The sequence below is a fragment of the Zingiber officinale genome, chromosome 8B (genome assembly GCF_018446385.1).
Source record: "Zingiber officinale cultivar Zhangliang chromosome 8B, Zo_v1.1, whole genome shotgun sequence".
Lineage (NCBI taxonomy): Eukaryota > Viridiplantae > Streptophyta > Magnoliopsida > Zingiberales > Zingiberaceae > Zingiber > Zingiber officinale.
In genome coordinates, this window is record NC_056001.1 from 59093366 (window position 1) to 59116284 (window position 22919).

At 38.0% G+C, this 22919-nt stretch overlaps 4 protein-coding genes across 6 annotated transcripts; 1 reads left to right on the forward strand and 3 right to left on the reverse strand.

The window, feature by feature from the left end:
• Positions 1-730: 730 nt before the first annotated feature.
• On the reverse strand, positions 731-3353 carry LOC122015315 (alpha-1,3-arabinosyltransferase XAT2-like). Its single transcript, XM_042572140.1, has 6 exons — positions 3101-3353; positions 2980-3015; positions 2789-2887; positions 2552-2647; positions 2273-2434; positions 731-2104 (listed from the first exon to the last, which is right to left on the reverse strand). The coding sequence occupies exons 1-6, from the start codon at positions 3234-3236 to the stop codon at positions 939-941; spliced, it is 1695 nt and encodes a 564-aa protein (XP_042428074.1). The 5' UTR covers positions 3237-3353; the 3' UTR covers positions 731-938.
• A 3847-nt stretch (positions 3354-7200) lies between these two features.
• LOC122014809 (heavy metal-associated isoprenylated plant protein 37-like) lies at positions 7201-8496 on the forward strand. The gene is made up of 3 exons (XM_042571244.1): positions 7201-7376; positions 7457-7532; positions 7603-8496. The coding sequence occupies exons 1-3, from the start codon at positions 7338-7340 to the stop codon at positions 8319-8321; spliced, it is 834 nt and encodes a 277-aa protein (XP_042427178.1). The 5' UTR covers positions 7201-7337; the 3' UTR covers positions 8322-8496.
• Positions 8497-10843: 2347 nt separating this feature from the next.
• Positions 10844-16790, reverse strand: LOC122014808. 2 transcript variants are annotated; one of them, XM_042571242.1, is made up of 9 exons: positions 16485-16790; positions 16140-16383; positions 15826-15995; positions 15461-15603; positions 15110-15287; positions 14425-14998; positions 14109-14221; positions 11295-11538; positions 10844-11202 (listed from the first exon to the last, which is right to left on the reverse strand). In XM_042571242.1, exons 1-9 carry the CDS (start codon positions 16688-16690, stop codon positions 10978-10980), a joined length of 2097 nt encoding a protein of 698 aa, XP_042427176.1. In that variant the 5' UTR covers positions 16691-16790; the 3' UTR covers positions 10844-10977. The 2 variants fall into 2 exon arrangements, with proteins under 2 accessions (XP_042427176.1, XP_042427177.1); XM_042571243.1 differs by having other exon boundaries at positions 16140-16363; positions 16485-16626.
• Positions 16791-19391: 2601 nt separating this feature from the next.
• LOC122015910 (protein ASPARTIC PROTEASE IN GUARD CELL 1-like) lies at positions 19392-21894 on the reverse strand. 2 transcript variants are annotated; one of them, XR_006121005.1, is made up of 3 exons: positions 20050-21872; positions 19829-19887; positions 19519-19762 (listed from the first exon to the last, which is right to left on the reverse strand). XR_006121005.1 is itself a non-coding variant. In XM_042573001.1 (2 exons), exon 1 carries the CDS (start codon positions 21582-21584, stop codon positions 20052-20054), a length of 1533 nt encoding a protein of 510 aa, XP_042428935.1. In that variant the 5' UTR covers positions 21585-21894; the 3' UTR covers positions 19392-19887; positions 20050-20051. The 2 variants fall into 2 exon arrangements, 1 of the variants encoding a protein (XP_042428935.1); XM_042573001.1 differs by having other exon boundaries at positions 19392-19887; positions 20050-21894.
• Positions 21895-22919: the final 1025 nt, after the last annotated feature.

Below are 22919 nucleotides of genomic sequence, written 5' to 3' on the forward strand. Positions count from 1 at the left end.
CAATTATTTTCTTAAGTTCATATTATTGCATAAAGCCTTGAGCAATATATTTAATTTAGCATGTGCTCATATTATTTAATTAAACATTGCACGTATAAATTAAATAAATAATATATTATACATGAAAAAATAAACAATAGCAAATATAATATTCAATGTGATGCTCACAAGAATTAATTTCATTATGCTTAAATTATTTAACTCCATAGAAATTTACAAAATTCACATATAAGCATGTAAACAGGATAAAACAATGCTATGATACCAAATGTAAATATATTAAATTGATTTAAACATGTTTTGTATCATTAATAACATATTCATATCGAATGGTGTTTTTAAGGTAATATTGTACCTCCAGCATTCACACTAAATTGTGTTTGGTTTTAGAATTTTTGGTGTTTTTAAAGCTTGTCTCACTCAATCAATGTGATGGTGTATATTTCCATAGATAGAGTAGGCTTGGTAACCTCCAAAAATAAATATATATAAGGTCATATTTATATTTACCTCCTTCCATATCCGTAGGATCGACTCTAAGGGAGTTGCTGATGTGACAATTACACATTTTTTATATAAGTTCATACCATAGTTGGTTGAAAAGAAACTACCATGTCCTATGATTTGTGGAAATCCTGATCCACAACATGGATCACAAAGTGGAGATCATGGACCACATAACTTTATGAGAAATAACATGGCAACCTCATGAATGGCACAGCTCCAAAGATAGATGTTTGTTTTCCATGTCTTAAATATAATCTGAGGTTATGTATACATGGTTCAACTCCAACCAAGTGGAATGAAAATAAGAATAGAAAAGATACAATTCAACCAAGAAGAAGACAAGTGCCCAGTCTCAGATGTGTCCCTCGACCAGGATCGATCATACCCTGACCTACCAAAACAATGAATTCTAAAGCTGATAATCCGATCAGCTACTGGATTAGTTGCTCAAGTGTCTTCCACAGCACATCTCTGAACTTGTTGATGTCGAGCTTCACATTCTGCTTCTCCAAGAAGGTGGATCTCATCTCCTGAAACCCGCGAATGTGGATCGATGCAGGGTCGGTGAATACGGCATGGTCTTTCGGGTACTGCTCCAGCAGAGAGCTCTCTTCAATGCCAACACTGTATTGCACATAGTTGAGGCCCATTTGCTTGGCCGGCTCGCCGTAACTGTTACTGGCCATCCACTCCAATCCACCCCATGGCACCACCTGAATCAATGTTGCATTTTGTGGGAGGAATACCGAATTAGTGAGACCAGATCCATATACCCCCACCATCACGTCGCAAGAATTCACAATTTCTGCAAACTGAGATATTCCCGATGACACATCTGCCTCATTCACCACCACCTCGTATCCCATTTCCTCAGCCGTTGCCACAATTTCATTTATGTTTGTGAATATCCTTGATTGTTTCCGTGAAATGATGAGCAGTCGTGGCTTTCGAGCAGATAGATCTTCGATGTTGGGTACTGTTTCTCTACCCACCGAGACGGCACTCCTCATAAACTTTGCAAAGTCAACCATGGTGTAGCCATTAGGAGCCCTTGCTGGGTCAATTTGGAACTCATTGTGAGCACGAAGACCGACGATCGCCTGCTTAAAGCAATGGACATCATTGCCCAGGTCAAAGTTGATTACCGGATACTTGGAGAGTTTTTGAAGCACTGGATTAAACTTGGTGATCCACCAGCTTTTCAGGTTGGTAACAACAAATTGGACCTCGCCGTTGAATTGACGAGCAGTCAAGAAGAGTGGAACGAGCAGATCTGCAAAGTCATGGAAGAGATTGCCAGCGTACCCACCAATGGAGAAAACTATGCTCGGGACATCATAATTGGTGGTGCATTGAGGCGCTTCATTACTTGCCTTGACCATGAGTTCTCGAACTTCATTGAAGCAAGCTTGATCACCCTTGCGAGCGTAAGGATGGATTTGCCAAGCTTCACTTTGTTCTATCTTCAATGATTCCACAAATAAGACGGATGAAGTGCTTCCGTGAATCCTAATGTCCCCATTCATTTCACAAATGTCTGCTCGTCGGTCTGAATTATCACACAATGGCTTTCTTTCAGGAGTCTGGATCTGTTCACCTGCATCCCCACATTATATAAAAGACTCAAGAACTCATAACTCGTATCAATGTGATGACTGAAAGTTACAATATAACTAAGGGCATGAAAGCTCTATCGACGAAAATAAATGTCCAAGTATCGAGCCATCGAATTATAAGATTCTAGTTTCTACAATGAACGACTGACCTAATTTCTCAGACACAATTGGGGTGTTACTCTCTGGTTGAGTATGATCACCAATGCTATAATTGGAAACTGTAGGAAGTGTCAGTCTACCAGGTGCATCATCTTGACTCGATCCAGGATCGTCAGATTTCGCGCTATGTTCCTCGCTTTCGGTTATGCTCTCTGCAAATAAGTTCACCAAACTTTCTCATCCGATCCATCAGCTTACAGATTATTCAATAAAAATATATAATCTTCAATGATGAAATCCCTAAATCAGATGAAATATGAGCTTGAAACCTGTTAATTCATGCTCATGGACTTCTTCCTTTGGATTTGCATCTACAACAATGTTCTTCTCCCCTGAGAGATTCTCCTCTTTCTCATTATTACTCTCTGCACCATGAGAGGGCCAAAAAATGTAGTAATCACGAAGGAAATCTACTGTCTACCTGCTATCTCAAAACCCTAAATGGACTAGATCCAAGTGAAAGAATCCCTTTTCAACAAAATTGATTCAAAGTAGAAGTAGATTACCTGATTCATGGCCTCTTTCGTCATCCTCTTCTTCCCTTCTCAAAGCAGCTGAATCGGCCCCATTTACTCCATCGTCGTCGCTACTAACCCCATCTGCAACTGTAGATCGAGATCGCGGAAATCAAAAATTGGAAATTTCAATCGGGAAATCAAGTTCTGGATGAGGATCGAAGATGAGATCTGTAGCCGACCTGGCGGCGATGTCGACGCCGACGTCCCGAACCCGACTGCGGCAGCGAGGAATGGTCAAGATCGAAGTTTTAGGAGTAGATCGGGCACAAATCGAGGAGCTGGGGGAAGGAATAAGCTTACGATTGGAAACAAGCGCTTGAGGCTTAGAGACGACCAAGAAGGTCACGGTGACGATGAAGCATCCGACGATGAGTAACAAGAACCGGAAGCGCCGCGACTGGTTCGTGCTACGAACCAGCCTCAATTTGGAACCCATCGCCAGCTTCCTCCGCCTCCGATCTTCCTCCTCCTCCTGATGCTGGAGCTTGCCCTGGAAGAGAAGCAGCAGAACTGACGAGAAGGCGAGCTGTGTTTGTTTACTTTGACACCGCAGGTACCGGGTTAGGTAGTCGACATTTTCACTTTGCACCCTGAAGTCCTAATATTTCTATTAACACCAGTAGCTACCATGGCGACAAATAGTGGCCAATATTATATGGAGTTGGTAATTTGCCACGTCATCTGGTTGTTGCATAAATAAAATAATAATTCTAAAAATAATTTAAAATTCAATTTAAAATTTTTTAATTGATATTTAGTACGTTGGGATCTGATGACTTAGCAATATTTTAAAAGATATCTTTTAAAATCAAATTTGACAAAGTCAAGGACCAAAGGGCAATTATTTCACGTTTAGTATCTATCATTTTCATCTTGATTACTTCCCTACGGCAACCTGCAGCTGCAGGAAGTCAATATTTTTTCCCCCAATTTTGATAATTTTTTAACTGCCAATTTCAGGACAGTAATGTAAATCCGCTCCACTAATGGTAACAGGTAACACTGTTCGTAGATTCTTTCCGAATCTATGAAGGATGGTTGGTGAGAATTTTGCATATGGATCCGGAAGTCATGGCCGGTCACGTCACGATTAGCTGGCATCTTTCTTGTGGGTCGATATTTACTAAAAGGTGCCTAGACTTTTGTACGATTGCCAGGTCGTGCTGTATCATTTTAATAATAATAATAATAATAATAATAATAATAATAATGAAAAAAATTTATTTTACCCCTTATAACTTCTATTTTTAGTAAATTTGACCCTGTGAGGTTTGAATTACATGAGTAATCTACCAAAATCATATGGAGATCAACTGATTCACTCAACCGAATTGGACCTCTCAACCCATGTTATTCGTTTAGCTCGTCCAATTTGGTTATGTCACCCAAATTATCTGATCTAGTAGTCAAATAAAGAACCTACTCAAATCAATTGACCGAATCCATCACCCCCAAGCGCGACGAGTTTGACCTTTTTCATACGGTCTGATTTGCTAATTGGGCTTCATAAGAAGACAAATGAATAGGCCTAAAGGAGAGCCCAATTAGACAACACAACAACCCAAACTTTAGGTTTCCAACTTCGGGAGCCCAAATTAGAGTTCAATCAAATGAACCCTTGGCCTTGTGTATAAGGTCTATCTATGTCAAAAACGGATCCGTGGATAGGGTTGAATTGATTAGTACATAACAAATTTATTATCATAAGATAAGAGTTCGAATCTCGATAAAATTAAGAGAAAAAAACTCTCCCCCACACTTAGATAGATTGACGGAGGCACATGAGATGAGCGAAAAATAATTCTTATGGATCTTCTCATGCAAAGGGTCACTATTCTTAATTAAATGTCCCTTTGATTTTTTTTTCCCCCTTTTAGAATGTATAGGAGTATCTTAAAGGGTAACTAAGATGACAACTTCATAAATACCTCAAGTTTACCTTAAGCTCATCTATACAAAAGTAAAGGGGTGTTTGGTTGAGAAGATTTAAATATCTGGTAAAAACATAGTATTCCACGAAGCTAAACCTATTCAGCTTTTCTCAACAAGTATGTTATTTTTTGTTTATATCCACGTGCACTTACTTTTTTTTCTATTTATAACGTTTTAAGAAATGCAGTGCTCAAAGGTTAACTCATCTCATGCTCATCATTCAATCAATCAGTATTCCATGGCTGTCCATGAGTTGTCCATGTTCATCCACTAATTAATCAAATTCATTTTAGAAAACTTAGTATATGTGTTTTTTTTAACGACGGTGTAAAGGTTAAAAAAATAAGATATTATCATATTGAGATTTTAAGATTGAAATTCGACGCGTCTAAATATATCTTCCGGCTGACTAAATAAAAAAAAATCTAATCACCGTTTAGGAAAAAGCTTCCATGAATTGCGAGCAATGCCAAACTCAAAAAGCTAGCGCAGGGCCTGATTGCAGCAGCAGGAAGAAAACGACGGCCTTTCTCCTCAGCTTTTTCCGACCATTTGGCCTCTTTCGATCTTCACAAGAAGAACCACCATCAAATTTCATCATAAAAAATTTTTAAAAAAAAACAGTTAGGGTTGAGCAAGATAAGTTAAATCGAATTAATCCTATTTGAAAGTTTATTTTGGTTTTTTTCAAAAATTCATTTAAAAAACAATTATTTTAATTTATTCGATTCATTTTAAAATTTAAAAATAATTAAATGGAATATCTTTACACAGGAGCCGATCAATCTAACTTTCAGACATCAAAATATATTTAAGACATGAATAATTAGGATTGTAAATGAACCAAGCGTTCGTGAATAAGTTTGGTGTTCGGCTTGATAAGAGCTTGTTTATGTTCGTTCAATATATATAAGATTAATTAAACAAACAAGTTTGAACAACTCGTTAAGCTAAACAAACAAGCTTGAACACATATATATTCAGCTCGTTAATGTTCGTGAACAACATTCGTGAATAAGTGAACAACGTTGGTGAACAATATTCACAAACCATATTCATTAATAAAACTCTTTTTAATATATTAAATAAATAATAAAATAAATAAATCAATCAATCAATTTAAATTATCTAACTCAATAACTAATCAAACAACTAAAAGTTTCAAACAATCAAACAAGCTTGAATTGAGAGCTCGATAATATCTAAACGAACCAAACTCCAGCCAACCTCGAATCAAGCTCAAGCAAGCTTGAATTGAGAGCTTGATAACATCTAAACGAACTAAGCTCAAGCCAAGCTTCAAACAATTAGCTCAAGCTCATAAAAAATAAATCAAACCAAGCTTGAACACTCATTTCAAAAGCTTGGTTCATTTTAAGCTCGACTCGACTTGGTTACCTTATCAAACAAGCTTAAACACCCTAAAATTCGACTCTACTTGATTTATTTACAGCCCTATGAATAATTATGATAAAGGCTTCCCAATGCATTTTTCAAAATCAGCGCTTCCTCAATTCAATATTCTATGGGCAAATACTTTATGGTTTAAAAAAAATAAAATCTTGATTTCTGATTGACTGTCCAACGAATTGATGTGCATCATTAGAAAAATCGATTAATTCGACAATTGACAGAATTAATTAATTTTTTATCAATTTGTTTTATTGTATTTTAAAATTTTCAATTTACATTAGAAAGATTGCCAATCCTCTGTTCTTTACCATCATCATCAGAACATAATGGTCAAGAGATGACTACACTTATCCCCCATCCTCAATGTTTTCATCAATCTATCTCAATTAATATGGAGAAGTTAAATCATAGATGGGTATTAATCTTTGGAATAGTAATTAGTACATGAAGATAATATCGATATTCGAACTCATATCTCATGATGATAATATTTTATGCGTTAATCACTAATCCTGAAGAGGCTAACCCTTCCTCAACGGAACATGTATCATAGACTAGTAATAAATGTTCTTCCTCTTCCACTTAGTCATTCAGGGTAACAAAAGGTGAATACATTCATCCCAGCGCCCTCGTCAACTCGTTATAGGACCAACACGGAGAAGGTAAATCACATATGACTACTAATCTTTGGAATAATGACTAGTACATAAAAAAGATATTTATCTCAACTTTATCGAGATTCGAATCTCAAATATATCTGGTGATAATTCTGGTGATAATTCGAGAGTGGATTTTGCATATTCTACTGTAGGTGCAGTTCTGAGACTCTTAAACAATAATTAGACATCAACTGCATCGTATTATAAGATTTTTTTTTTTTTTCCAAGAACACGATAAATATTGGTCTATCAATATTTCTCCATTTATTTTAGTGTAAAATTGAACGACCGCTAAAATTAATCGGAATTAAAAAAAACAGAGATTTTGCATATTTATTCAACAGCACAAAGATGCAGCCCAAGTGCCCAACCATGTGCCATGTGAGCTCCGACAACAGGAATATATAATAAATAAGCGAGGTAGAGTTGCCAAGGACATATAGAAGCTGGTCTGAACTTTCGCACGGCTCCAATTGGAAACACATTTTAGGGTTTCAGCGCTGCAGAGAGAGCACTAATAGCAGCGAGCAGCAATGGGGAAAGAAGAGCAGTTTGAGGTTCTAAAGCTCAAGGTTCACTTTCTTTCTGTCTTTTTCTTTAAGGTTTGTGTTTATGAGAAGAGATGAAACAGACGCACTGTTGATTCTCGCAGACGCATGTGTTGAAGGTGAACGTTCACTGTGACGGATGTAAGATCAAAGTCAAGAAGCTTCTCCACAGAATCCAGGGTTCTTCGTTTTCCTCTTTGATTTATGTGCTCTAATTTCTATAAATATGGCTAAAATAGATGATTTGCAGGAGTGTTCTCGGTGGAAGTAGATGTGGAGAAGCAGAAGGTGACTGTGCAGGCAAACGTGGACTCGTCGACTCTGATCAAGAAGCTGACGATAGCAGGGAAGCACGCAGAGGCGTGGCCTGATGATAAACCCAGCAACCAGGCCAAGAACAACAGCAATAACAAGCAACAAAAGCCCAGCGGCGGCAAGAAGAGCAAGGAGCAGCAGGGAAAGCAGCAGCAGCAGCAGAACAAAGTCCAGCACAAGCCGCTCCCTTCCGACAGCTCTGATGACGAAGAAGACTCGGATGATGAAAAAGAAGACAACATGCGCATGCTCGACAAAATCCTGAAGCGGGGGGGCAACAACCATACTGCAAAGAAGGGGGGAAATGGAGACGCCAACAATAATGCAACCATGGCAGCTTTGCAAAGAATGATGAATGGCAATGCTAATGGCAATGGCAATGGCAATGTCGCAGGCAGCGGCTTCGGGCTGCAGAGCCAGGTGCCGATGCCGGTGAACTATCATGGTCAAGCTCATCACCTTCCGGCAATGGCGAGGAGCCACAACATGCAGCAGCAGCAGCAGCCTCAGATGATGTATCTGAGGTCACCTCAGGTGGCTCCCTACACTGGCTACTACCCCAGTCCCTATTACTACCAAAGCAACCAGCCTTACAATGACTATGTAACTCACTTGTTCAGTGATGAGAACACCAGAGGCTGTGTCATCATGTAGTAGAAGAAGCATATTTACTAGAGAGTTGAGTGATATCATAACTGATGATGAAATCAGAATTTGGCAGTGTGGATGTGTAGCATGAGAAGCCAATTATTGAGCATTTTGTGTGGTTTTGGAAGTTCGATAAGAGAAATAAATGAATGCAGCCCTAATGGCGAGCATCCCATGTGCAGTTGTTCTGAAACTAAATATTTATTAGTTCGTGTGGCAAAGTCAACTTGGTTAACTGTTCAATTATAGTAAAAGATATTACGCTGGTGATGTGAGGAAGATAATCAGATTAGCTTATAGTCCGATCATTAAGTGACTAAAGAGTGACAGAATTTATTTTTTTTTCTTGAGAGTATGTATCCATACCCTTATCTTATTATAGTAATCACCCTCAAACCCAGCACCCCGTGGCTAGGAATATTAAGAATGCTCCATAGCAGGTTCGATTAATTAGCTTACCGTTCCAGCACGGAGAGGAAGGGAGCGTGTTAGCTCAGTTGCTGACTAACTTTCCTGCTTGGAAGCTACAGCTGCACGTGGGAGACAGAGGGGCAGTTGTCGACATGCACGTGCTATCCACCATTAATACAAGCACTGGTTGCTGCAAGTTAAATAAGAAGGGATGATGGTAGTGAATGAAACAGCCTATTCAATTCGAGTTAATGATAAGTCGTATTTACCCTCGAGAAAAAGACAGAGCAAGCTCTGCGGAGATGATCCATTTCAGAATGCTCCATAACAACATGATGCATAGCCAATTTCTCCGAATATAAATCAATAATATACACTTAATCAAAAAGGATTCCACCCCACTAGTCTATGTAAAATGATATAATTACCCTCAAGTATTCTATTCGATATTATTATCTTTTGTCACATGTAATAAATCTTAAACTGGTCACTCATGACAAATCCGTATTATAATAATTACGGTTCATAATTGCTACAATATTTATAGTAATTATAGTTACCATAGTTATAATTTTGTAACTACTCCATTTCATAATGCTCCATAACAAGCTAATGCATAGCCAATTTCTTCGAATATAAATCAATAATATATTGGCAAAAATTAAAAGACCCTTTTTTCACTTTTAATTAAAGAGGGGTCCACCCTACTAGTCTATGTAAAATGATATAGTTACCCTCAAATATACTATTCAATATTATTATCTTTTGTCACACGTATTAAATCTTAAACAGATCACTCATGACAAATCCGTATTGTAATAGTTACAGTTCATAGTTGCTACAACATTTATAGCAATTATAGTTTCATAATTACTACCATAGTTATAGTAGCTATAATTTCGTAGCTATTACAATATGAATATAGTTGAACAAGATAAATTTGTATTGTAACAACTATAAAATCATACTTGTTACAATGTAATATTTGATGAACAGATCAAGTCCACTGTTACAATTTCATGGCGGCTACAATTAAAAACTGGCCTATCAAGAAACCAAAATAAATCAAAACACTATACTTGAGGGTGGTTGTGTAATTTTACAAGGGTGGGTGGGGTGGTGTTTTTTTTTTTTTGTAGAAAAAAACTGAAAGACTAACACCACCTTGATGATTCAAAAAATTTTGCCCATGATATATCCAATAGCTGATACATGGTTAAAGAGAAAAATGAGAGACCACATGTAACTGGATTAACATAATCTACTTTGTTTTTTTTTATTGTATATCCATGAAAAAAAATTAAAAGCACATGTGATGATGTGACAGTAAAGAACATCCATTCAATCATGCTCTTAAATGAGTTGCAGAAATTAATTCTTCAATTTGAAAAGGACTGCAAAGAATTCAAGAAAAAGCATGTTGTGGTTGCAATGATAACAAGCATCAGTTAGATGCTTCAAATGATGCCAAACTGACGGCATGTTACAACGAGACAATGTGCCATGTGAGCACCAGGAGAGCATTGCTCCAAGGAAGCTTCATCTGTTGCTTCCTTGGCGGTACATTGTGGAAAGTTAAAGCTTGACACTACACTCTTTATGATCACTTGTCTAATGATCTGCCTTTGTCCTGTTGGTGTTGGTTTTAGCACTTAACAATGTTTCGAGTCTCAAAGTATAACTTTTAATTTCAAGTGTATTCTACATATGCAGCCTTCGGATTTACATACCCTGGAGCACCGACTGTCGATAAAGACGCATGTCGGATTCATTCTTTGTAAAACATGAAAGCAAGACACAAGCATGCAATCAGAAGGGAAAGGTCACAGACTAAAGTAGAGAAAGGCAGACGATCGGTACCTGATCTATTACATGGTTTCTCCAGACCTTCCTCTGGGACTCAGAAAGTCACTGTTGACCGCATCTTTTGCTCCTCTGCAATGCCTGCTGAGTTTTGAGCCAAATAACATGAACATAATGTACATGTGGAACAATAAAAGCCTACCTAACTGAATACCTGCTCCATGTGCATTCTGTGTTCACTTCCTTGAGATCAACAAGGAACACGAAGGGTTCTATGCCAATTCAGAGATACTTTTGCAGATAGATTAAAGATATATCGCATCTAAAGTCTATCTTTTTAGTGAACTAGCACCAGAGAAGTAATTGTTTCAACAGCCAGTTACATTTTCTCTTCTGCTGGAATAGTATGAACTTATTTATATGGACAGTTTAGAGATCACATACATATTTACATCCCCTCTTCATTATTCCTTTCAACAAGAACAGGAGCTGCTGGTATGCTGAACCACCACTCTCTTAATCTCCTAGCTGCTCGCTCTGTAGCTTCCCTTCTCGGTGGGGAATGCATTGTGAATATCTCCAGAAACATCAAGAAAAATATCCACTTAGCCGGTAAAAAGGTCACAGCCAGAGCCATCACAACGAGTGCCAATAAAGCACTGTTAATAGTAGCCTGTAAAACATGGCATACATGTTAAAAGAAGTTGAAATAAAATAGACATTCAAATAGCCAGTAAAAGGGAAATTAGAAGTTAAAAAAAACACCTGTGAAGGAACAGCAAACAACAGTGACCGTAATTTAAGGAGAACAATATTCCCATTCTTAACAAGCTCTTCAACTTGAGAAATTGCATTTTGAACTGCGAGGAGCTGTTCCATTGTATTCATAGATGGAGGAGCAATCACCTTGACCTGATCAACTGGTCTTCCTTGATTGATAAGTCGAGTTAGCAGTATAAACATTGCAACAAAGAGAAGAAGTGCAACAAGTCCATAACCAAGCCACCCCCTGCAGTAGATCAAACATAACTCTGTCGATTAATCCAAAACATACTAATAGAAGCAGCAAAAAATAACAGAACCCCCTTTTCAGCACAATATGACTGACATCACTAGAAACACTGTTGTTCATAACAAAACCTCCTTGTGTGTAACATTATTGATAAATAATGCGAACTTGTTGGATGAATGGAAAAATATATTAATGAACCTTATAGTTTACTGGTATTCCATGTCATTTTAAGTTATTTTCCATTCACCTTAAATTTTACAAATCAATCGAGTCTCCTAGTATCAAGTTCTATTCATCTTCAGGGTAATATAAATATATAAATAAATAAGCACAAGTATCATTACGGGATGACAATTTCCTCCGAATCCGATGGAGGATGCAATATCAACCCGAATGGAGGCGGGTATGGAGGGATTACCTTCATACCCGATTTTATATATATATATATATATATATATATATATATATATAAGAAAATTTTCTTTTCCTAAAACCCAAATAGTTCATGTTTAATCTATTTTTATTGAATATGATTAAATTAGCAGTATGTTATATAAATGTTTAGTCTATTTTTTAAAATTATATATATATATTTTTTTAATATGATGTTAATTCTAATATGCTTTTGTTGAATGATGATAGTTGGATTGAAAGAAGAAAATTATTAGTATAGAAAATATCGGATCCTCTAATAGGTATAGGGATGGAATCCGATCCCCGATGGGTATGAGGACAGTGGATATGAAATCCGAACTGAATACAACCATTGTCATTCCTACTATCATACACTACATGATACTAATAGATCAGTCTAAGGCAAGCTACATCAACATAATAAAATTTTCAAGTATCAACTAAAGATATTCAGTTAATCAAGAGTGTACACAAGGTTCTAAAAATGTGTGCAGCTAAGCATAAAAAAGATTCCTTCATCACCGCACTTCCAGGATTTGAGACTTTTTTTTGAATTACATACACAGTTAATACTGAAAGAATGGTTTAGGTGGCGTTCGGTTCTCTCCTAGGAATCGGAATGGGAATGAGTATCATAGTATTGTGGAATAGGAATGGGTATGAGCTTGAGTATCATTCATAAAAATAATATTTGGTTAGTTGAATATTTTCAATCGGAATGAACTTAAATTTCCTTTTTTACCCTTAGAGGAAAATATGAGAAAATTAGATGGAAGATAAAGTTGAATGTGAGAGAAACATATCATGAGAGAGAATGATGAGAGAGAAAGTGTGATGAAAAAAAATGAAGAGAGGGAAAGTGTGATGAGAGAAAATGAGGAGAAAGAGCGTGACAGGAGAGATTGAGAAAAGAAAAAGTATGATGAGAGAAAAAGTATGTTGAGAGAGAAAGAGTAATGGGAAAAATGAAGAGAGATAAAGTGTGATGAGAGATTGAGGAGAGAAAATGTGATGAGAGGGAAAGTGTGATGAGAGAAAATGAGGAGAGAGAGTGTGATGGAAGAGAATGAAGAGAGAGAAAGTGTAATGAGAGAAAATATGGAGAGAGAGAGAATATGGTAAGAGAGATTGAGGAGAGAGAAAGTATGATGAGAGAGAAAGTATGATGAAAAAATGAGAAGAGAATGAAGAGAGAAAAAATAATGAGAGAATGAGTGTGATGAGAGAGAATATAGAGAAAAAATGGTAGAGAATGTGTGATGAGAGAGAATGAGAAGAGAGTGTGATGAAAGAGAATGAAGAGAGAGAAAGTATGATGAGATAAAATAGGAAGAGAGAGTATGGTAAGAGAGATTGAGGAGAGAGAAAGCATGATGAAAAAATAGGAGAAAATGAAGAGAGAGAAAATAATGAGAGAAAGTGTGTGATGAGAGAGAATACTGAGAAAAAATGGTAGAGAATATGTGATGAGAGAAAATAAGGAGAGAGAAAGTATGTTGAGAGAGAAAATGTGATGATCGAATGAGGAGAGAGAAAGTATGATAAGAGAGAATAAGGAGAGAGAGTGAAATGAAAGAATAATTGAACAAATATACTAAGGGTACTTTCGTCCAAAACTTAATTCTCATTCTCATTCCATCAAAACCCAAGGGAGGGGAAGGGTTTCATCCATACCCAAATTTTTAGGTTTCATTCCAAAATCTTGATTCTATTCCCATCAACCAAACACAAGGTTTGGGAATGAATCCATTTCCTCATTCCTAAACCTCTAAATCAAACACCACCTTAATTGAACTTGCCTAATACTCGAGAAAACCATTGGAGTACAAATTCACAAGATCAACCAAGAAAAATACTCCTACAATTGCGCTCATCACTAAGATAGGTGCCACACATAATTAGTATTCTAATGTATATTCATAAATGCCAGAGGAAGTAGTTAAACTTTCCAGCTATAAAGTGTTCAAGCGATGGATTCATCCACTTGATGTCATGGTGCTAATATAAAATCCAAAGCAGTTGGAGTTGACACAAAAGAAAGATTGCATAAAGGCATTATAAAAACTAACTAATACTCAAAGAACAGTTAATCAAGAATGGATTAAAGTAATGATGCACTACTTTTAGAACAAAGAGAATATATCGAGACGAACCTAAGAATAACATAAAAAGATGCGCAACAAAATACAGATGACTTGACAGGATTGTCCCAATTTGCCACAGACATGAGGAAATTTCCAATTTGAGTAAACGGGTGTAGCAATTCCTGCAAGGTTTAACATGAAATAAAGTGAACCAATGGTAAAGAAGGTCAGAACTGTGGCAGAGAAAATTGTCAGTTTCAATTATTCCCAAGCTACTTATGACAGCTTAACTAGCCTTTTCTAGTGTCAAGACTCTAAAGGTTTTAACAAGTTTGAATTTGAAAAAAGGAAAATATATAAGGAGTGATATCACCAGATAAAATACCTTCATTAGAGCCAAATTGGTATCAAGCCCATCTACTTTAACCACGCCAACTGCAGCCTGTGCTTGTTCTATCTTCTTGAAATTAGTTGCGCACTCTGTAACTGCCTTTTCCAAGGGTGTCATTTCCCCTACAATTAATTTTCCAATACAAAGTCTTTCACCAGTCGAGACTGGTGACACAACCCCTAAGTTTGACAAGATGCCCATAGCAGAAACAGAGTAACTTGGACTTCCAGTCCCAGAAGTGGATCTATTAGTGTGTTCTGACCCTTTTGATGCCATCATACTAGCCAGTGCTTCCAGTATACGATCACCTCCAGGAAGCTGATCACACAAGTTGAATGTCAAAAGTGACTCATACCTAATCACCTCAGAAGGAACCAACTCTAGAAGAGTCTGCAATCTCATAATGCCCATGACAGCCCTTGAAAGCGTCTCTTCCTTCTGCACACCCTCTATCTGAAATTTTCTAATAAACCTATGCACGTAAAGAACTTCTTGCATAATTGCTAGCCAATAATCACGACGAGAATGACCTTTAAGTTCAGGAAACTCCATAAACACAGGTTCTGATCTACAAAATTGAAGACCTCATGTTAAAGCATAATCGAGGGCATGATAAAAAATAACAGTATAATAGGATCCCATAAAAGGTACTGCAACTTAATGTAGTGTGACAGCTTACAGTGCTGTGGATTTGTACATGACTGCCTTGTCAAAAAGGCGAGAACCCCAAGGACCAGTTAATTCAGGCTTGATGGACTGTTTTAGATCATCGGCAAGGTCATATATCTTCGGCTTATCATAAGTCACAACTTTTAAAGCTTCAAAGTAGAGAGCATGATCCGTCAGTGTCAATCGTCCTGTAGTAAACAGAATTTTTCATAAATTGCCAAATAAAATAAATCTCTCTCTACTAGATAAATACAGATGACCAAGTAGATGTATAAATCATTTACCCTGAGGGCTAGTTAAAGAAATTACTTTGTTTGTTCCTTTACTCACAAAAACAAAGAATAAAAGTATATAAACCCACCAGGCCATGTAGAAATTCCTAGATGCTCAAGGACAGGTTGTGTGGTCAGAGTTCCATCCATATCAAGAATCTTTTCTCCTCTATGGAATCGGAGGTCTGCGAGGAAAGAAGATTCCGACTGAGTCTTCATTTTCTTTATTGCTCTGTACACCAGAGAAACTTTCTATTTTAGAGATTAAATTTGCAAATTCACTAAGCACAGTGCATAAAATGATGGAGAAACAATTATGCTTAGAAGATAAACATCTAAATACAGCATAACTTGTATCATTCTTTTGCCTAAGCAAAATACCACTACCATTCGAGTTATGAGTTTCTCCAAGTAATCGCAATGACTTGAATTGCATATGAAGTGATATACATACCTGTTTAGAGTGCTCAAATACTTCTCGTAGTTAGCAAATGAAAGTCTCCTTCCAGTTGATGCAGTAAGAACATTGAAAAGATTTGAACAGCTCACCACATCTGCAATTGAGGGGATCGCAGGCGCTATCCGGGAAAAGGCATCCGCCCCAACTGTTCTCTCCTTATCAACCTGCAAATAGGTCCCATGATGATGAACTCCCAACAAAAACAAAGTCCCTCTTTACTAATTGCGAGGTAAGATTTTGAGTAACCAATCGCATTTGTCTAGAGTTTCCATAATAAGAAATTAAAGAGATAACATCTGAGTTGCTACCTTAGCTAGCGGCGAAGCAGGAGGTGTTGCCACAGAAGGAGAATCCCAGGCCAGCATCATATCAAAGGTAAGGCGACGAAAGCTCTTATCAGATAGATGCCCTGCAACTTGAGAGGACAGTTCGATCGTTCTGAAGCAACAGTACTCGATCAAATTTCTCGCGTAATGAGCAGCGACCTTCACGGTCTCAGGCGCCTCTTCATCGAAGCTACGCTGAAGATCCTCTACAGAAACACCCAGAATTCTGAAAATTCAAAGAAAGAGTAAAACTTTGCGAAGAAATTGCATAAAAGCATCGTAAAAAGGAGAGGAACAGAAGGGAGAGGGAGAGGTTCAATGCAGTACAGGGAGCATCGAGCAACGACGAGATTAGCGATGGGAGACAGCGCGGCGATGTAGTCGGTCCGGTGGCCGGAGGGGGAGCGGGAGAAGTCACCGAACTCGTCGTCGTCGCTGTGGAAAGAGGTGCGGCGGGAGAGCGCCCAGGAGGAGTCCTTTACCAGATCTTCGAGCAGATCCCTCGTCTTGCTCATCATCAGAGTCATAGCCATCGCTGCTTCTCCTCGCCTTCTCTTCGCCTCGTCCCCTCTCGATCTACTCCTACGAAAACCCTCGCGTTCCTAAATCAGCATCACAATTAATCTCGCCAACCAAATGACGTCCTTTTTTACTTTTTTATTTTTTTTGCTTAAAAAGGACCTAAGCGTCAACAAATCTAAATTTAAATAGTAATTGAAGTCTTAGTTGGCCAATATTTTGTTGACACGTGTATTAATCATGGTGTTCTTTACAGTTTACTATATCCTCTGCTAAGACAAGAATTGCGAAACTTAGCGGCCACGAACAAACTCACAATGGTGCGTGCGTATGACGGCTTAGTTGCGAGTTGCAACTGCAGATTTAGAAAAATAATAATAATTCCTTCTCTTTTTTTTGCCAAAGGCCAAACCTAATATCAAACACGAGTCTCAACTTTAACTAACGAATTTTTTTAATAGATGTTAACCTGTTTTTTGATTTATTTTGATAATTATAAAAAATTCCTGTAGGACCTGACATTTTTAACATATGGTTAATCTAACAACGCTGTATTGATAGGTGTGAGTATTTTTTATTTATTTATTTGGATGATCATGAAAAACCGAACTAATAGACTTAAATTGAATAGCTGATATTAATTAATTAATAATAATAATAATTCTTTTTTTATATTTTATTGAATCACTTATCTAACTTTTTAAAATCATACATCATCCTTATATTTATTAAATTACATATCTCTGTTTTAAAATACTTCTCCCTCCCTTTATCAGCTCGCCTATCATCAACTTAAATAAAAATATAATTAGAACCTTAAAAAATAAATCAATTTTATAGGATTTTACAAACACAATTTCTCTTTCTTTGAAAAAAAACTTTTTTTAAAAAAAAATCATTAAATATGAGATGCAAGATTAAAATTATGGTTATATAATAGTCTGATTTGGATTGAATATGATATAATCATCATTTTTTTATAGAGTTAGATTCATCCGAATCATCACAAGTCAGAATCAATGTACTTTTAGAAATTCCCTTAGTCTCATCATGTTATCTAACCTTGATTTCATACCCTAGATAAGTTATTTTGTGTTTTTAAAATTTATACAACTTTAAATAAATTTGATACAAATTCAGCTTAGACACATCATATTCACTCAACAATAATATTAGGACTCTCCCAAGTCTAATGATTTTCAAAATTTTAAAATTTAACATTACACTAGTTGTATTAGTAAGTTTTGGCTAAAACTCACTAATAATCTTAACCACATCTAAATTAACTCAAATTAGGATTTAACACACTCGTAGTAACCTCTTAAATCTCATCTACGTGTAGCCTCTTAAGTCTCATGTGTTTAAAATGTCAGAATTTGTAGTTTGTACAACAATCAATGAGTTTTGGTGTTGTACCATGTCCATATTTTAAATTTGTTGACATGTTCAAATCAAGAGAGTTTCAAAACCACATTGATATTGTAGTTGAGTGAATATAATATTTCTGAGTTCATATATGATTTTGTGTCAAAATTATTGGTTTTATTGTAGTGGGTTATTTGGATTTGATTGTGACGTTCTTAAAATTATTAATGAATTTTGATCAAAACTTATTTATAATCCTGAAGTTTCTAGAGTTTAAAATTTATGATATGTTCACAGTAATGAGAGTTTTATGTATATATGTTATTGTTAAATGAATATGATATGTTTAAGTCCAAAAGTGACTTTGCGTCAAAATTATTTTAAAAATTATTTAAATTTTAAAAATTCATGGCATGATATCTAAGTTATGAAATTAAAGGTTTGTAGTAATGCATTGTTTCTAATTGGAATTAATTCGAATGTTTCTAACATTATTAATAAATTTTGACTCAAACTGCCTCTAAATTTTTAAATTTTAGTGTCAAGAGTCTCATAAATATATTGGTGCTCTTGATGAATGTATATTATAAGTCTATGTCCAATAATTAATTTGTGTCAAATTTATTTAAAATTGTATAAATTTTAAAAAGTCAAAATAGCATATTTAGGATGTGAAATCAAGGTTAAAGGTGCATCAGTTCTAATATACCGTTAATAAATTATAATACGTATCATATTCAATCCAAATTAAGGCCATTATCATTCTTGAGTCGCTCATGAGCATAATCATGCTTTCAAATTTTAATTCCATACTAATTTTTATCCATTATGAGATATTAAAAAATAATTATTGTTTTTCAAAAGATAAAAATAATATGTTTAAAATTTTATAAAACTAATTCATTTTTGCATTTATAAAAAGAGGGGTATTTTTAAAAAGATATGTATAACTTAATAAATACAAAAATACGATGTGTGATTTGATAATAAGTTAAAATTTATTATTTTTTAATATTTTATTAAAGGCCCATGCAGATTTAGAAAATTTCTGGATTTTTTTTAAAATACATTTCTCACCCATTTCAACCATAAATTAAAATAAAAATAAATAATTTTTTTTCTGAATCAATATAAAAAATTGATTAAGTACATTTGTAAAAAAATCATTAATAGTATTAAAAATCTTAAATTATATTAATTAATTTTATCAACCATATGGCAAAGATATTATCTGCTGCTCGCCCCTCCGGCATGGACGCTGCCGCGCACGTGACGTGCCCCTCCGGCGCGGACGCGCGCGCGGCAGATCAGCCCTCACAATAAGATATTTATAGCAAAGATATTATAAAATTTATACAGAGCAAAGCAAAGATTTCGACAAAGAAATCAAAGTGGTCACGGGCCACGACATGATCCACACAGTCTGTTTATCCATGTGAGTGGGCCCCCAACGACCAAGAACAATCATCAACAGCCATCCCCACAACTACGTTTTTCACTTTCCATTCTATTTAATTTACAAACTCCTAAATTAAATAGCCTATAATTAATTTAAGTCCATTGGCTGCAAACGCTGCGCCCAGTTAAAAGAGCTACAGCAGATCCATTAAATGCCTACATTAAACTCCCCACCAAACCCTCGCCCCGCGATTAATTCTTTCACCGGCCAATATTAATATGCAACAGCCAAACCACCGTCCAGGCATTCCGATACACACAAACTACGTGCATTTAATTAATAAAATCTAATTGCAAAATATTAATAATTGCATTTTTTTTTTACTTACCGTCTTTGCCCTCGTTTCGTGCTGCTTCACCGAGTGGGCGCCAGGCCTTCGGTCTTCGGCTGTCGAAGTAAACATCCGGCAAAATGTGAGTGGTTTATTGTTTGGTAGTGTAGGGGAAGGAAGATGAAAGGTCGGACAGGCTGGCGGTTTTGGCCCTTTCTGGCCGTCGTTGTTTGCTGTCAAAGTAAACAACGTGGTTGGAGGTGTTTACTAGTACTTACTGTCAGCATTTGTTAGCGGTGAAGCCCACCGAGTAGTTGTTGAGATCGAAACCGACACGTGTCCCCTGCTGCTGCACGTTGCCGATGATGGACAGCGGCGCGGAGGTCGGCGCGAAGGCTAGGCAGTAGGTGCCGGTGCCGTCGACCGGGATTAGGTAGTTTTTCGCCGGCAGCGAGAGCTCCCGGTTGCCAGGGAAGTGGAAGCCCACCGTCGGGACCTGCACGCTCGTCCGGGAGGAGAGGTCGAAGCAGGTGTCGAACAGCGAGAAGGCGGATGCGGGCGGGAGCGAGGAGGTTCCGGCGCGGAATGCTTCCCGCAGAGACTCGTAGGCGGAGCTCGGCAGCCGGGTGATGGCTGTGCCGGAGTCGATGATCACTCCGCCGGCGCCGCGGTCGTCCACCGCGAAGGTGGACGGCGAGATGGAGAGCATCTGCCCGCCGACGCTGATCCCGCTCAGGCCGACGTAGTAGTAGGTCTCGAGCTGGCGGTTGCGGATAAGCGGCGCGGTCACGGCGGACGCGCCGCTGGAGGGAGACGCGGCGTCGGTGCTGAGGTCGAGGGTGGAGGAGCCTGGGGAGTCGCGGTCCACTAGGCAATAGGAGAAGGAGCGAGCCGAGATCTGGGAGGGGAAGGAAAGTGGCCCGCCGCCCAGGGCGAGCAGCCCGGCCGCGCCGACAAAGAGGCCCTCATTGTCATGGCCGCAGCCGACGGCGACGCCGGAAACCGGCTCCGAACCCCCTAGAGTCAGCGTCTCGGTGATGAATTCCCCCACCGTATACGATCCGTCTCCGTAACTGACCTGGTAAAGACAACTCCCATCGCCGGTGGGAGTGGAATTCCGGCAGGCGGAGACTTCGAGGGCGCGGCACTGGGAGGAATCGCAGGAAATAGGGGCGGAGGAGGAGGAGGCGGAGGCGTCGTACACGGGGTCGGACTGCTGGTAGCAGTCCTCGCAGGGGAGGCACTGGATCCAACTCACATCGCTCCCAGTGTCGAGTACCATGTACAGCGGTCTCGCCGGACTGCCGACGCTCACCCGAGAGAAGTACTCGCCGCTGCCTAGGCTAGTTCCGGAAACGACAGGTCCCTCGATCGTCTCCGCCGCGGTGCTCTGCAGAAACTTCTCTTCCGCCACTGGCTTCAGATCGGCGGCCGCGACGCCGCCAACCGCGAGGGCCGCGCGGGCGGTGATGGCACGGACACGGGCGGCGTCTCGGCGGAGGCGAGCGAGTGTGAGTTCTCTGTAGTCGGCATGGCGGTGGCCACCGGAGGAAGGGAGAAAATCGCGGGAGTGGAGTGAGATTGAGATAGCCTCCCCCGCCGCGGAGAGGTTATGCGTTGACAAATGGGCGGTGGGAACGAACGAGACGGCGCGGAGCGCTTGGGCGAGGCCGGCGGAGACGTCGAGAGTGGTGGTTCCAGGAGATCCGGTGCTCCGCCGCGAATGGTGACGGCACACCACCGGGGCCGTCGACAGCACGAAAAGCATGAGCAGGAAAAGCAGCCGGTGAGCAATGGCATCGTCCTCCGCCATGATAGCGGCACAGCAACGGCCGGGAGCGGAAGATAGAAGAAAAAAGAACCGCCGAGGTAACTTAAAGCAGCTGAAGAAAAAAGGGGGGTAACTTCACCGTACCGGCGTCAGTTGCAGGAAGCCTTCGGGGAAGGAGAAGGGTTTTTGAAAGGCGCATCATGGGCCGTTAATCGCAATGGTTAATGGGCCGGCCAAATCATTGTAATGGCCTTCACTTAAGGAAGGTTCTTTTAGTGGTATTCTTTGTATGACTATAAACGAGTCGAGCCAAGTTAAGATTTATAGTGTTCAGGATTGATAAGAATATCGAGTCGAGCCGAGCATAAAATTAATCAAGTTTTTGAAATGACTGTTTAAACTTGGCTTGATTTATATTTTTTAAAATCGGACTTGAGCTTGGCTCGTTTAACTAGTATCGAGCTTTTAAACAAGCTCGAATCGAGCTTGGTTCGAATTCGAAACAAGCTCGGCTTGTTTAGGCACTAACAAGCTCGGCTTGTTTAGCCATTACCAAGCTTTAAGTCGAGCTTGCTTGTTTGTTTAAAAAAGTAATTATAAATATTTGTTTGATAAAAACTTATTTGTTTATTTATAAGCTTAATAAAGTTTGTCATAAACTTCATTACTAAAAATCGGTAAGATAAATATTCTTTAATTATCATAATAAAGAAATATTATTTATAAAAACTTTAAAAATACACCAAATAGGCAAATAGTATCTATAATTCATAACTCAAATAAATAAATCACATGAGAATATAACTTGGGTACCAAAATCACAAAACAATTATATAGAGTATCCAACTTCTAATTCATAACTTTAAAATAAGAAGTCATACTTTATTACAAAAATATCACTAAATTGCTGCGTCTCCAGAATGCATCTTTCCCATCTCCAAAGACCAAAGAGGCAAACACTCACCTTAACCCTTTCAGCCTTTCTCATCCTAAAAAGAAAATAAAAAAAATCTACAATTAAGATTGAGTGTCATTTTATACCATAGTGAGAGGCAAAGTATAAGGAGTTAATTGAATTTAGTTCAATTACTTATATTAGCATACTAAATAAAGATTAGAAGGGTTAGCATCAAAGTGAGCAAACAATATTAAAGAATCAATAATTTAATAAAAATATACCGTCAAAAATCATTGATTTAGCATATGAAAATGCCTAAGATAAATTGTACTCCTTCACATCTTCCTTGTGATCCTATTCAAAATTAAAATATCATAAGTTAAATACTAAATTACAAACAAAAAACATAAAAATAAATAATGAGTTACCTTTTTCTTTCTTTTGATACCATAAAGATGACGAAACCAATCCTCACCACA